Here is a 16093-nt window from a genome sequence, read left to right on the forward strand (position 1 = left end):
TATTAAAGGTTCTGAACAAAGTAGCTGGAACATGTGAGAGTGAGTGTTGGCAGCTTCCACTCCTTTATATTCTCCCAAATTCAAACTGTAAAGTGTCTTAAAATGCGAGAACCACCCTCAATCACGTGTAGTTTCTCTAAAGGTAATAATCAGAAAGTGTTTAATCAGTTAACTAAAGAACTGTTGATTTTAGTGTCTGTTCTTGCACCTGTACCCCCTGGTAAAATAAAAATGTGACAGAAGACTGGCTGTGGAGCGATGGATGGAGATGAGCACTGGCAAGACCAAATTGGTACTGATTGCAAAGGTGCAAGACACTGAAGATCCCATCGAGACACTCTGAGGACCTGTGTTTGGTGTTTATTTTAAAAAAAAAAAAGTTATGTAGTAATCTGGTAGTTCCTGGCATGTAGTGAAATGGGAGCATTGCCTGGTCATGGCGCTCATTGCCATTCCAGAGGCCTGTGTCTGTAGGCTGCAGACAGCTTGTGCACAGCAGTCTGCATCCAGCTGATCATCACTGTCCCTCGGGACATTGCAGCTGCCACAGGTCAGCTGGTGGTCTTGCCTGAGCTGTATCAGTAGAAGGGAGTAAGATTTGCTCAATTTAAATAGCAGGCCTCCGCTAACCGAACTCACCGAAGGGAGCAGAGCGTTTGCTTTCGTAGTTGTCAAACTTCAGCAGGATGCAGAGTGAAGTGGTGAGTGTGGTAGCATCTGCCATTGGCACTGCTGTGTTCAGAAGGCAACCCCTGTGCAGCTCAGTGTCTAAAGAGAGGAGGGTGAGGCTACAGCAGCTTTACAAAGCTGTTCTTAGAACTGTTTTGAGAGACAATGAGACAGCTGTACCCCTCTGGGATAATGCTGGAGGAGGTGACCATGAGTAAGGCAGTGCATTGGAAGTGCTTGCTTTAAAAAAAAAACCCAACAAAAAAACCCCTCTTCCATAAAAACTGTTGCTGTTGACACTCCCTTTTTTCAAAAGCACATCTCACCAATCGCACGCGAGTGGAAGAGAGGAAAAAGAAGACGGAAAATAATAATAATAATAAAAACCAGATCTCCCTGAGCAGCTTATAAGGCCTCTGGAGAGCCCCAGCGAGTTTCATCATTTTTCTTTGGAAGTTGTCTGTTACTGGTGAATTCACGGGGACAACGTTTGTTTGCCATGATGCTGCTGGTTGTAAAACAAAGGGCGTGAGCTTATTAGAGTTCACAAAAATGTTGGAGAGCTTTGAGTTTGGCACTTTCTGTGATAGCGTAGGATGCTTGTTTGTCTGGGGGAAAAGAATCTACAAGGCGATGAAGCTTTGTGGCTAATTAAAATCAGAAGGAATACTTGAGCTCTTCTGGGGAGATTTAATCAGCCAGCTAGATAGATTAAACTTCAGGAACAAGAGAGAAATATGTTGCAGGTAGAATTCCCGGTGTTCAAAGCAGAAATGCAAAATTCATTACCCTTGTTCTCTGATTATTCAGTTAGCCCTTTCCTTGCCCTTAAGTTTACCTTGGCTGGGGCACTCGCAGTTAAATGGCACTGTGAAAATTACTGGAAAACATTAACATTAACTTGTTATTGTAAGCTGACATCATGCTGAGTCTGATGGGAAGCAAAAACTTATAAATAGCTTGTCTGTATGTGCAAGGCAGAAATCTGCTGAATTTCAGCAGTAGCATGATTCATGTGTTTGCTGTAGTTAAAGTTTCATCATAAGTAATCTATGTTTCTGTGAACTTCGTGGTTTCAAAAAGTGTATCATACCAGTAGAAAACTTCAGGAAGACCAGTGGTCCAAAGCTGATGAGCTCGTGACAAAATATAGTCTGTATTTTCTGTGTGGTTTTGGTGGTACCATCTACATCTTACAGCGACAATTGTATCTTGCCCATTGTTTTCTCTGGAGAGCAAATTCCTTTCAAAAAAAAAAATCTATTTAACATGTAATTTAGGATTTTTGTTTCTCCCCATGTAAATTTTCATCCACATGCCTACTATCTGTGAAATGGAATTTAAGGGATCTGAGTTAAGTCTGTCTCTGAGATGCATCCCCACTAGACTTACTTAATCTCTCTGTTCCCTTACCTGCAAGTCCTCCTTTTCTAATAATCCTTTTGGAATATGGGGAAGGTGGGGGTTGGCAGGGGGAGGCTGAGAAGCAATATGTCATTACATGAGTAAAAGCTTTGTTTTTTCATCATTCATGGAAAAGAAGTAAAAGGATGATGTGTACATTGGGAAGCCGTTCCTCTCTTTTCAGGTGGTACTCCCTGTTGGAAAGTGTCTGTATCCACATCCTCCTGTGCTGCCTTGTACAGCCACACTTAAAATACAGGAGTAATGTTTGGCTGAGGATTGTCTTTTCCCTCTCAAGTGAATTACTTTCTAGATGTTACTGTAATTGAAGGGGGGAAAAAAAAGTTTGCATTATATGCACCTTTCTTTGTGCTGTAGTCCCATGTAATAATGCCTTTAAAGCTGAGCTACCCACTGTTAATGTTTATACTTGGAATTCACTGTGACGGATCTACAAGTTAAGCCCACACATTCACCATGTTGCCTAGATGTAAAGTTACTTTGTAATATTGCCTTAGGAAATCAGATAAAAGAGGGCAGTTGGCAGTATTGAGTTTGTCAGATGTAAATGGAGCCATTAAAAATTAACAATATGCTGGTAAATACACAGCAATGGAAGGGGAGTTTGATCCTCGTGCAAAAAGGTTATGACTGGATATATGAATGGGGAAAGGCTTTTGGAAGATGTAATATGACCCTGAAAAACACCACTTTTTTTTTTTTCTTCATGGGTTTAGCTACCTACACTCAGACATGTATTGTGGGAAATCATTCCTCAGACTTTAAAAATATTGAATGTTTTTCTTTTGAGAATCTTGTATGTGTATGTTCTCTGCTATAAGTTTAAAATCATTAGCTAAGAGAAGAAAATTCTTTTCTCAAGTTTTACTTCATTTTATGCTGTAATGTCAATTTAGGAAATCAAAGCATCAAATTGACACAGCTTGCTTATAATTATTTACTCTGTATCCTTTAACGTTCTTCCCAATTATAAACACCCCTCAGTAGACAAAGGTGTGTACCTTGGTCTTTTACTTGCATTTTGTCTGCTTCATGTGGGCGTGCACAGGAGAACTGTGTTATAAGGATGTAGTCTGGGAAGGAATTATTTCAAATTGTTTCACCACCACCCTTAAAAAAAAAAAAAAGGAAAATAAGCTTTTTCAAGGATAGAGAAAGCTTTATATCCTTTGAGGTATCTGGACTCAGACAGCGATGAGTGGGTATTTACGATGCCAGGGTATGGACTTGGAAGAGGATAAATCATTCAAACCTTCCTGCTGTTTGTTCTGATCAGAAATACAGGCTGAGCACAGTTCTTAACTGCTTCTGAGACTTACTCCACTGCATTCATTTCTCTAGACTTTCAGGTTTTGGCTACGTGCTGCTGGGAAGAAAATAGGTATGCTTGCAGAGAGTGGAAATGCCACCAGCTCCACAGTAACCTCTTTCACCCCTGGTCCAGCCGGCTGGTTAGGAGGACATGTGACAGACATGGGTCAGCTTTTCTTAGTGCCATCTACTTATTGGGGGGTTCTGTCTTCTTATAGGCCAGTCTGTTAGTTGTTCTGGTCAGTCTTTTCTGCCCAGCCCATGTGCCTTTAGTTGAGAAATTACCTTAAAACCTAATGGTGGAACCCTCCTGGCGGTGATGAAGGCAGAGCTGGTACCTGTGCAAAGAGGCAAACCGTGCACTTTAAGAGCTCCCAGGGTAGTAACGCTGACGAGTAAGATGTTAGCTGGCAGCAGACTTCTCACTGTTTTGTTTTCTCCTAAAACAGAATTTGAGTTGCACACACAGACTTTAAGCTGGAATTCAATTTTGCCCTGAATGAAATAGGAAGGAAAAAAACCTCATAAAAATGGTCTTGCGGATGGTGTTGCAGGAATTTGACCTGTGAAGTTTCACATTTGTGGGCTTGCTTTAGACAAAAGCAGGAGCTTATCTTCAATTTTAAGAGCAGGTTTTTAATAATGGATGTTTTGTGGTGTATATCTACCACGGAGAAGAAAGTTACTTTTCTCTTTTTCAGCACTTTGTACCTTTTAGTAACGGCACATTCGTCATTTTCAGATTATTAAGCAGCTGTGTTATTCTTGCTCAGTTATATGGCTTTAACTAGTATTGTGTTTTTATTCACAACTTTAGGTACTTTGATACCTTATTTTACAAGTTCTTAATTCAATCAAAACATGCTTGCCTGCATTTTAATTAACACAAGTCGATTGTTTTATAAACCCGGCTTTATGAATTTTGATGGATGTATTTGGAAGAGGGATTTAAAAGCCTGACTTTCTCATGAATAATAAACCAAAATTCTGTCATTAGATGGTGAAATGGGCTGACAAAACAAAGTTGGAATTGTGGCAAAATTGAATTGTGAGCTAGCTGTTGCTTTAAAGGAAGAAGAAAATAATTATACAGTGTTCAGAAAAATATTTGCAAAGGGAAATATTTCAACTTCAGATTGAGTTTATTTATCCATACAAAAACAAATTTGAGGAATCAGTATTCATCTATAGTAATCATACAATTTATACTTGGAAAATAGAATATACTGTTAATTGTGAAATTACCATCATGAAATTAAAGACTTTAAAGAAAGGAGGTGGTAGGAACAAAGAGTACTGCATGTAATTATCTGATACATATATATATATATATACACACACATGCGTATATACATATATATATGATCCAGAAGTATGGGAACAGTATAGTAAATGATGACTTTCCTAACAGATTTGTTTGAGGATGGCAAGGGAATTGATAAATATTTGAAATTCCTCTTCAACACCTTGCCATTTAGACATGGTAACAAATTCAGACTGCTTACTCTGCCCCCACAAACACCACCTTCTCTCTGTTCTTCTCCTAGTGAGACTACCTCAAAGGAAGGAAAGCCTGAATGTTTGCAATGGAGTTGATTTGATGGTGCCACCAGCCCTGTCTGGTGCAAACCGCCTGCGCTCTGTCGTTCTCTGCTAACTTAATGCTGCTACCCTGTAACTTGTGGAGCTGCTTTTGTCTGCGAGAGCGGCATGAACTGTGGGGCCTGTGTTCATACCATACCTTATGGTGATAAAATACTACATTCTTTTTTCAAGAAATACAATTTGTTTTTGCAGGCCAGGACGAAATCAGATGGTAACCAGAGAGATGGGAGAGTTTATGTTTTTATAGGTGCCTTGGAAAACCAGGAGGGAGGTAGGTGAGGGTTTTAGTCCCATTGTAATAATCACGCTGGCATGTTTCATCTTTAAGAAAAAAGGGACTTTTAGGGCTTGTTTTTCCCCTAGAGATAATTTTTGAAACTTTGAACTTTTTATCATCCTAATAAAAATGCCTTCACCTGTCACTAGAGCTTGCCAGTTTTTATCTACATGATCCTAGTAAAAAAAAAAAAAGAAAAATTGGTCCTCGCTGTCAGAATACAGAGATAACTTGGCAGTTGTATTTGTCATAGAAGAATACTACAGTTTTATCTGCCTTTACATTGGAGAAGAAAAGAGGAAACATGTTTGAGGTTTTCTCTCAGGTAAAAGCTTTTAATAGAACAATTCTGATAAAACCACTTTTCGCTTCATGCAGTAATCTTAGCGCTGCCATTTTGCCAACACCATTTTTTGGCTTCTTCGTAGCTTCGTGAGTGGCATATTTTTCCAAGATTAGTTTAAGCAGTGTTTTCTTTCAGCTGGCGAAACATCTGTATTTTTTGTAGGGTTTTTTTTTTTAGGGAGTTAAATGATCTATGCTAGAATGTAAAGTTGAGGGAGATGTCAGTTTGCCTTTTTTTTCTTTCCTTGTTTTTTGTTCACGAAGCAGTGAAAGGGACACCGGGAGCGTTGTTTCAGCCTTGCACTTCAGCATGTGGATATTTGTACTGTATATTTAAATTCATCCAAACATAGCTGAGGGCATGAGTGCAGAAGTTTTTGTTGCTTCAGGTCAGCCTAAAGGGAGAAAAGTTTAACTTTGCTTCTTCACTGAGAAGTGTGAAATTATATAACCTTCAGCGTGGTTTTGGAAAATCTGATTGTTCAAAAAAGGCACTTTGTGCAGTACCACAGTGAAGAACGTGCTTCCTTTCAAATACGAATGTGTGTACATGCACACCAAGCATCCACCTAATCGTTATTTCATATCTGAAGTTTAAAAACTTATTGCAAATTTCAGCCCCCTTAGTTCCTACTATAAAATTAATGCTACAAAATGTTAATTTCAATTTGTCAGGCAGAAAGGGTGTCACCATCCATCACCTTTGTGGCTGTTACAAGGTTGTGTGAGTATTTGCAGCATGCAGGACAGCTCTTGGCATCAGAAAAAATGTAAAGGCACTTGTTAAAATTTGTTTTATACGAGTTTCCATCCACCATTGGATTGCTTCATTATTCTGATAGCATTTCACAGCTTGAATGCAGCAATTTGAGCTGATGTGAGAGCTGCTAGAGATGATAACGATCAGCTTCGTATCAAAGTTGATGTGGGAGAGAAAAACATCTCTTCCTGCTTCTCATGATTTATATATTTGACTTAGCTGATGTCTAATCATTTAAGTATTTATTTTTTTAAATAATGTGCATTTTTTCTACTCGATCATCCAAAATGAACACTTGGAAAATAGCAGATGTTGTGTCTTAAGGTCTGCTCGGGTACAAAGCAAACACTTGACTTTCTCATGTCACGGCTGGGAGACAGAAGTCTCTGTTGCATCTGAAAGTGCAACTGGTGGGGGATGGATGTGAACAGGCCAGAAGGATGTGTGTGCTGAGTGACCAGCAGGGAACCAAGCTGTCTGTTTCCTTTTTTTGCCTCTTTCCTTCCTCAATGTCCTCTGCTTTTTACCCTTCTCTTGAGACTTCTACTGCTGAAGAACAAGGGTGAAGCATGGACAATGCTAAGAAAGGGAGGGACGGTACTGGAAGTTGGGAAAGGCTAGAGACCAGAACGTGGCTTCTGTTCATTGGCATGGTGGGTCTTTGGGTTCTGCTAATCAGGTCAGGCAGTCATGCCTCTCCTGCCTTGGAGCTTTTTTTTTTTTTTTTTTTAGAGAAGAGGTTGCTTTTTTGCTGTGCTTTTCTGCACTAGTAAGTTCTCCCATGATGATGACTTTACCTGCAGCAGGTTAGGACACGTTGGCACAGAGTTGCTAGAACCTCCTGGACCATAGGGTTTCAGAATGGTCAGTAACTGGACACTGTTCTCCATCACATATCTTGAGTATCTGGACTTCCCACGGCTTGCCCTGTTTTAACAACTGTCGCCCAGGTGCAGTCCTGCTGATGTGTAAGCCTGACTCCTGAGCAGCCTGCTTAGGGAAAGAAAAGGGTTTTGATCATCTGGTAATTCACCATCTTTAATTGCAGAGTTCCACAGAACTACAAACAATACCTTGGGTGTTGTATCTTCAGTCCTATTAAAAAGACTTCAGACATCACAAAGATGCATTCAGGCTGTTTTCTTGGTGTTTAATGCATGTCAAATTTAAATCACTGTCATCCTGTAAGTCTTCATAATCCTGCATCTACAGACAGGACAAATTTTTATAAAACTACCTTTAAAAAAGAAAAAGCCATTAATATATTGCCTGAGTGTAATAAAAAACAAATCCCACATACAAAAGGAACACCATGACCTCATTGCATTTATGTGTAAGAGAGGAATTTGGCGGAGGATTTTAAATCAAGTAGTATTTTGAACTTGAGGAGAGCCATGTGCTGGAAAGCCTGTCTTTTTTTATTATCTATATCAAATAGTCTCATAAAACTTGCTAACTCCCAATGCAAACATTGCCTGGCTTGTAGTCTTAGATCATGGAAGCTACAGCAACATTACTGTTAGACAAAGACTGACACATGATGGAAGTGAAGAACTACCGAGGTTAACTTCTACAGATTGTTGGTTTGCCTCCAGTTTTAGTTTATGTAAAATATGGCTTTGACTAAAGCATGCTGATGTTAATGACAATTTCAGATTTAGTTTAGGCAGTCTAAAATGTTACGCTGGAAAAATAATCTCATTGTGGGGGAAGCTTTCTAGGTGTCTAAAATTCGGTAAGGGGTCCTGAAGGAGGGCTTGCACTGAAATAAGAAGAAAAATCATGATTTTGCATGTAAGTAGTATTGAAAGGATATGGTTCATAGAGAGACTGGAACTTGCAGAGGAGTTTTCAATACTGAATTTCCTACCCAGACTAATTAAAATCCACAAATTTGACCTATTTAGTATGCACAGTTCTCCCCCTCCTAAGACCTTTTGCTTGAACTATCAAACTACTTAGGTTTCCTGTGTCTTTTGAAGGGAGGCAGTTTGAGAGTTGTTTTCAAAGCTGAAGAGATTAATTTAAGCTTCTAGGAAAAAATACGATATCCCCTTCATAATTGTGAAGCAGGTTTTATATTATTGCTTAGAGGTAAATCCCTTCTCATTCCTGGAAATGAGCACAAGTGCAGAAGAATAAAGTCAGAAAGGTTAAGGCACCAAATGGTTTCCAATTAACAGAGGATGTAAAAGGTAATAAGAACTACTTCTGCATATGTATTATTGTCTGATTTCATCCCTTTTCTTCTACAGTACTCATTACTTTACAGAGATTTAAGGGCAAGACACAAAAAATGCAGAGAAACTAGTAACAGTGCAGCTTTTGCATTGGTTGTCATGAAGAAGGTTAATTTGAGTAGAAAACTTAAGCAAACTGTTCTAATAAGCAGAGTTGTGCAGGCTATAGAAAAGCATTCGAGGTGATCTCTGGTGACACTGAAATGTTTACAAGATTGCCCTTTTGCAAAGTGTTCTGTAGAAAGAGATCAGAATTCAAGGTCTAGGAAGGACCATCTTAGAAAGAAAATGATGCTCAGAGACAAATTGATGCTCAGTACAGAGCATGTCAGAAGGTTATAAAAAAAGACAAGACAGATAGTTACGTTTCCAGAATGTCTCTTGCCTAGAGAGCACCTGCTAACACAGAGAGGCAAGAGTTTATTTCATTGTTCCTGTCAAAGGGGCCCCAGTGGGATCTCTGTGTTTAATAAGTACCTCAGCAGAAAAAAATCTGGACCGATTCAGTGGTGTCCAGAGAAGAGTTGTTTACCATGAGGGCAAGGGTGGGAGTGGAGAGGAACACCTTAACTCAAGAGCTTGGATTTTGAGGGTGAAACACTAGAAGAGTTTGCATACAGATACTTTGGAATCTGCTCTCTTGGCTGTTTTCAGGATTAGGACAGTCAGGCGTTTGTTTCATTGGAGGATGTTTAGACCCTGCCTCAGTGTTTGTATGGATTAGATAGTCTCTTGACATCTCTGCCATTCTGTTTCCGTGCTTATTTGAAACCACTGCAGCTGTTTTCCACTAGGATAATTTCACAAAAAAAAAAATAGCTCAGATGAAATTGTGTCAAGTTAATGTTATGCAGCAGGGCTTGTGTTTCCAAAACAAGCAAACAAACAAAATAAAACCTCTAACCCCAGGAGCAAGTGATAGCTGGAATGCAGGAAACCAAGATCAGGGATGTAAAAATCTGGATATAAAGGTTTTTCTTTTCCCGAAGTGAAGTGAAGGCCTCAGCTTCATCCGTTAAGTCATAAAATTGTCACCTTGCAAGTATGAAGTGCTAATACTCTCTCACGTTAGGGGCTTTTCCATATGAGATGCTCATGCACGTGCTTCCAGAAATGGTCTGATGACGCCGCTAAAGCTTCCGAAATTCTGTACGTAACGGGGGATGTACTTTTTCAACTGGTGTAGAAACCCTGTTGTGTCTGTCAGTGTACCTTCCCGTGCAAACAGAGCTGCAAATTTGGAGGCTGTAAGGCAAGTTAAAGACAGAGGGAGAGTTAGCACCCTGTTCCTCCTGTTCCAGTTTCGAAATTAGCACACATGTATTAAACTCCTTTAACCCTGGCAAGATCTTTCCCATTAGGCTTTGGTACTGCACTGTGTATCTCCATAGTTTTCCATTTAAAAATAACTCACCTGGGTGTTTCCACTTGTATGTGGATGGGAAAGGGAAAAACTAAGTGGGATGATACAGGCATCATCACTTGTGTCAGGAGTGTGTCTCACACCTGCCCCCACACGCAGAGAGGATGGGCACTACAGGGGCTGGGCTTGCAGAGTCCCTCTCCACTGTGCCGATGGTAGCAGCTTTCATACATGATCCAACATTTCCTTTCCTGTTCAAGACCTGGATGACTATACATCTTTAATTGTGTTTTTTCTTAATGATTTTCTGTATATCCAGTGCTACTTGGGTAACCTGTCTTTAAATAGCACAGGAAATTCTCTAAGAATTGAAATTACTTGCTTTGTTAACTTGTCTAACTAGAAAGCTACAGGTCGTGCCTTCTATTGTGGTATCTTGAATTCTTTCCTTCATGGTAACTAGGATAGGCCTACTAGGCTTTTATGTGAAGCTCTGGAGGAGAGCATAGCCCTGGTGCAAGACCTCCAACTTCTCTATCCTTGGAAGAGGAAGGTGTGAGCATCTCCCTTCTCTGTGAATCCAAACTGCTTGACGGGATCACTGAGTGAAGGATCTAAGGAGCAGGAATAAAGATAGTTTCTGTCCACACTTCAAAGCAGTTATAGGTGATAATTCTACTGTCTTTAAAAAGCTTTTAGCTCAGGACATTGGATTTTAAAGAACATTCCCTGTCTCCTTGGTTGTGCTTGTGCCAGCCCTGCTCCATTCAGTAGGCCAAGCCGCCAGCATGCTCCCCAGACAGTTGTGCTGGCACTGGTGAGAGGATGGCACCACATGGAAGTTGGAAATTGAGGGATGCTTAAGTTGGCAAGGGTAACTAAGCACAGCGTTCATCAGGCAGTCCTCTACTTGCATCACAGAAGTTAAGAGCTTCCAGCACTTCCCATGCTGGGGTTGGAACTAGATGATCTTTGAGGTCCTTTCCAGCCCAAAGCATTCTATGATTCTATGTTTTGTTGTTCAGTTACTGTGAAAAGGGAATTTTAAAGAGTAGGTGATTCAAGGATTCCATTTGTTGTTGTGCCAATTGAATAGACATTTTTCCTTAAGTAACAGTTGTTCATTTTGCAGGTGGTTGCTTTCATCTTACAGTTATCTGGAGGAAAAGCAGTGCCTAGAAACTCTAGCTTTTTAATTTATTTTTTTTTATCTAGGTTTTTCACTTGCTGAAGTCCTACTTAGAATCAAAACAGCTCATTAATTTGGATGTTCAGCAGGGACTGAGTGACATCGTTGCCTGTGTAAGAACCAAACTGTGGTTGGCTAAAAGGTAAGGTAAAACACAAGAGAGATGTGTTTATGCACACCCATTACTAACATATGGAAGGCTTGGCTGATGGGCTGGGTTTTTTTAATTAGTATTTATTTTGCAAGGTGAACAGTTTTATTTCTCTAGAAGCATTTTATATGTTTCTCTAGAAACACTTTATATGTTTCTAGAGAAAAAAAACTGTTCACCTTGCAAAATGTAAAATGAGAAAAAGATGCCTTACTGGCTTGCTGGTTTTATAATCAAGTGGTTTGTTTTGGGTTTTTTTTTTGTGGTGGTGGGTTTTCTGGTGTTTCGTGGGGTTTTTTATTTCAAAATACAAGGGATAAAAAACTGTAAGTGTTCTTTACTTGTGTGAATTACTGGTTTTAGGTCTTCTCATCTAGTTCATTCTCAGCTAAATCTTACAGTCCACTCATTTAGTAATAATAATAAAAAAAAGGTGTGAATGAAGATGCCGACAGAAGCAGTCTTTTTGAGGAAGAGACAAATGTTGCTTCTGGGCTAAGGAAAATATGCCACATATACAAGGGTTTTGTGTTACTATTTTCTCTTAGTTTGACCTTTACAAAAAAGTAGTCGAAAAACGTCATAGCAACTGTTGAAGCTATCAAAAGTATTTAACTGCTCATAAACAATCTAAGTTAGTTTTGGAAATGTTTTCTTTAGGTTTCCATAAAAGGATCTTTAGATGATCTACACAGGGCAATCAAGAAACACTTTTTTTTAAAAATCTATTTGATCTCATAAACAAACAAACCCCCCAGAAAACAAGCTTATGGTTTTGTATTAATCTGTATTGTACATTTAAATATTGTGTAAATCCCAAAGAAATGAGGAGCAGTGAAAAGAATATCAGTAAGTGTAGAATAGTTTCTAGATGGGGAATGACAAAATAGGCTGAGATTTAAAAATTTTTTTTACCCTGGAATAGGGACAACTGAGGAATGACACGAAAACCAAAATTATTACTGTGAGTCACATGGCAGAGAGAGGGGTAATTAGCACCCCTTCCAATGCAAGGTGGCAGATTTAAAAGAAACAATGACACTTTTCATGTAATTTTAGTTTAGCTATGTGATTCCATGATGCGAGGTATGGTTGACTTGAAACCTATCTGAATTTTTAACAAATGGTTGGAGAGAGTCATGTCCCAGGGAGATTACTAAGTATGGAGATACCACAGTTGGCTTGAGAAATTTTTCAGCAACCTTCAAGGTTGAGAGAGAAGTTTTTGGCAAGTAACGCTATTCTTCTGCTTCCCTTTCCTGTGCATCTGCTGTCTGCCCCAGTTTGAGGCATTGTGGTGGATTTGGTGGACCTGTTTTAAAGTCTTTAAATGAGAATAGTAATTTACTTTATAAGCGTATCAATGGATTTAATTTAATAAAGAAACCCCCAAATACTGGATACCAAATTCAGTAGAAAGATATCAGTGCTAAATAATTCAAACCTCTTTCTCCTGCAGCAAATAAGTAGGGACCAAGCTCTATTCATTATAGATTTTAAATAAATTCTATGTTGTAAAAGTATTTTTTTCTAGCAATGGCCTTTTTAATATATCACTCATATTAATGCAGACTGTTGTTGTTATTTTATCTCCAGAAAGGGAAGGTTTTTTTTCCTCCTCTTTTTCTTGCCCCCTTCCTCCTCTTCTTCTTGCCTGCTTCCTCCTCTTCTTCTTGCCCCCTGAAGTGTTTGGTAACCAGTTTTATTTCCAAATATATTTTAAGCTTTACCATAAATGATAGAGTTGAAAAAAGCTTGCTTTCCTCTTAACATTATACTTAGTTAAATGTGTTCAGTGTGGTGGGATTTAAAAACAAACCAAACAAAAAATTCAACAAACAACCCAAACAAAGACAGACGTGGAAATAACTGGGACTTTCTGGTAGTTTTCATCTCTCACATTCCCACCATTCTGGTGGGGCTTGGAAGGCGGGGTGGTGGGGGGGTTGTTTTAAAAGAGTTTTGGGAGGCTGCTTGGCAACTGTGTTGTGAAACTCAGTCCATCTGTGCAGGTTTCTGGATGTTGGGAGTGCGTATCATGAAACCAGCGCTTCATTTGTGCCCTGTTGTTAGACGGCTCGGTATGCATCTGCTGCTGGTCACTCTCTGAGAGTGTGCTGGCTGCCTGGACCCTTGGTCCACGTCCAGGCATTCTTAACCTTTTTTCTGTTCAAGCAAAAAGAGCGAGTACCACAGAGAAAACAGAGAGAAATTAATTAATCCCCATCTGTGTCTTCTGCCCGTCTCATAAGGAGATGACTTGATGTGTCACTGACATGGCAATGCAGTGATTGTTTGAAAAGAGGCTATCACAGGTGCTCACTGTCAATCTTAAATGGATTTAAAAAAGAAAACTAGTTCAAATTAACAAGAAAGTAGCTTGTGCATGTGAGGGAACGGGGAATTCTTTCCAAGCATCGGTCCCCATTCACATTTCTGTGCTAGTTCTGTAAAGTTCTTGCTGGTGAACTTTCAACCACCTACTGCCTTGTACTGTGGAGCAAACTTCTCTGAGACACTCATTTAACTACAAAAGTTTGGGTTGCTTAAGTAGCTCTTGGAAATGGTGCTCAATGGTTGTGGATGTGTTTGGAGGAAGGATTGTCTTCAGCTGTTCAGCAAACTGGGGGATGGTATTTGGGGTTGTTTAAAACCTTTGTGGGGCCAGGATGTCATTTTCTTTCATCATAATGGATTGGTGTACTTGAAAAGCTACTGCAAGTTCTCTGTAATATGCTAATCTCTCCCTCCTACATTCCTTCTACTTTTCTTTAGAAAATAAAATAATGGCACACAATCCCCAAACTGAATTTCATAAAAGATTCCTTTTTTCTAACTGGTATTTTCCATCTTCCGTGAAGGCAGGCTTCTCATCTTAATGGGACGTGGTTGCTTTTTCCCCTTTGTAGCATGTATTAGACTATTTCAAAAAGTATTTTAAAAAATTGCTCTGCCTTCCCTGTTTGTTTTACTTGCATCTTCAAAATACTAACTTTTCTGAGCATTCAAAAATACTATTTTCATTTTTGATGTTTTGGGGAATGAGAGCTGCCTTCACAGAATGACATCTGAAACCTTTCACTTTGTTTACAGCTTTATACTTCTTTTGCTGCTTTTTATTTAACTTTAGAATACACTAATAATGCGTTTGTTAGTCTAAAGTGATTTAGTGATGTTATGGCTTCCCCCCACCCCAGTGTTTACTTTATTGTATTTTTTGCAAGTATGGGAGACACGGGTTGTTTGAGAAGAGCAGAAGTTTAAGACAGACCTAAAATGTGCCTCGTTGGAGAACTGAGATGATGGAATGAAGTGATGGAAATTAGCCTGGTGAAAGTTTTAAAAAATAATATATCAAGCTAAGCCTTTCAAAGAGTTCAAAGCTCTTTCATATGACTTTAAAAAAAAAAAAAAAAAGAAAAAAAGAAAAAAAAAGTTGTGTTTAGTTCAAGTGCATACCAAGTCATTACCAGACTAACTTTAGGTGCCTTATGCTTCATAAATACAGAAAGCTGAAAGACCAGCCTCTGGAGCTGGTAATTTGTTATACAGAAGTCCCGGAAATATCTGTCTTGTTTCATTTGTAGCCTTTGGCATGGCAAAGTATTGGTATTGGAAAATCTGTGAAATCATGTCATTGCACAGCTTTGCTGTAGGATGCTGTCTCCCAGTGCTTTTTAGTTTGATTTTTTAAAAATATTTTTTTCCTGCCTTCCTTGTTACTGGAGACCACAGAAGGGGGGAAAAGACTTTGAGGTTCTGCCAGAAGTCAAATAGTATGTTCTGCTAACCTCTAGCCATGTGCCATTTCTTAGCTGAGAGCTTGACTGCACTGGGAAAGTTTACTTCTAAGAAGGCTGCTCTCTTGAAATGAACTTGGGTGGAATAGCCTTGTGTAAAACCCTCTGGCTTTGCGTTTCACAAAGAGTCGCTGGTTCATCTGGAATGGGCTGCCCGTGGTGTGTGCCCTCAGCTTTGTAGCCCAACTCTCCCGTGCTCTGAGGCGCTCTGCTTAGCGCTCTTCTCTATGGATCGGACCGTTAAAAATGCAGACCGGGTCCTGATGTGGGAGCACAAGCTTCAAGCTCACACCAGAAGTACATGCAAAAGTTACTCCCGGCTCGGGTTCAAAACTAGGTTTGCTGTCCACTGGGATACTTGGTGCTTATCTTGTGCCAGGCTGACTCCAAAATGATCCAGCTGTAACTGCTTTGAACCAAGGAAATCTTACAGGCATTTTATAGTGCTGCAGAGTATGCTAATTTGCCAAGTTGATGACTGTGGCACTCCATCGAGCCTGCAGTGTCCCCTTTCCCCTCTGCCTTTGGCAGCACTATGGGAATGACAACAGGAAGACAACTAGTCTTAGGTCCTTCCTTGAAGGAACTTCATGTGAGGTGCATTGAGGCCATCTGTGTGAAAAGAAGGAATGTGGCTTCCCTGTGGTTTTGGGACTTCACGGCTCAAAGAGTGTAACCTAAACATGCCCTTATTCTTCTCATTGCCCCTAAGGAGAGACAGACATAATTTCTTGTGATCAGGCTATTAAAAGTGTTCTGTGCTCTTTATGGTGGCAGGGTGGGAGTTCCCAGAGGCATGCTCAGGCCTTTCTAGATAGAGGTACAAGATGGCCAGGACTCTGCAGATTTGCGGGCAGCCTCTGTGTGAGGTTTGGAAGGGGGACATTATTTGAGAGCTGGAAGGGGCTGTTTGCACTTTCAAAACAGCAGGAACACATCAACTAAGGAAAATGTAGAT

The 16093-nt window shown here is 39.7% G+C and overlaps 1 protein-coding gene across 1 annotated transcript in view; it reads left to right on the forward strand.

The window, feature by feature from the left end:
* THADA (THADA armadillo repeat containing) overlaps positions 1-16093 on the forward strand; it is a gene marked incomplete at its 5' end in the record, with an annotated part of 160269 nt that overhangs the window by 86057 nt on the left and 58119 nt on the right. The window contains one exon of the mRNA XM_084260975.1: positions 11211-11326. Within this exon, the coding sequence (XP_084117101.1) occupies positions 11211-11326 (116 nt within the window). The remainder of the gene's footprint in view (positions 1-11210; positions 11327-16093) is intronic.

Source organism: Gallinula chloropus (assembly GCF_964237585.1).
Source record: "Gallinula chloropus genome assembly, chromosome: 3".
Taxonomy (NCBI): Eukaryota; Metazoa; Chordata; class Aves; order Gruiformes; family Rallidae; genus Gallinula; species Gallinula chloropus.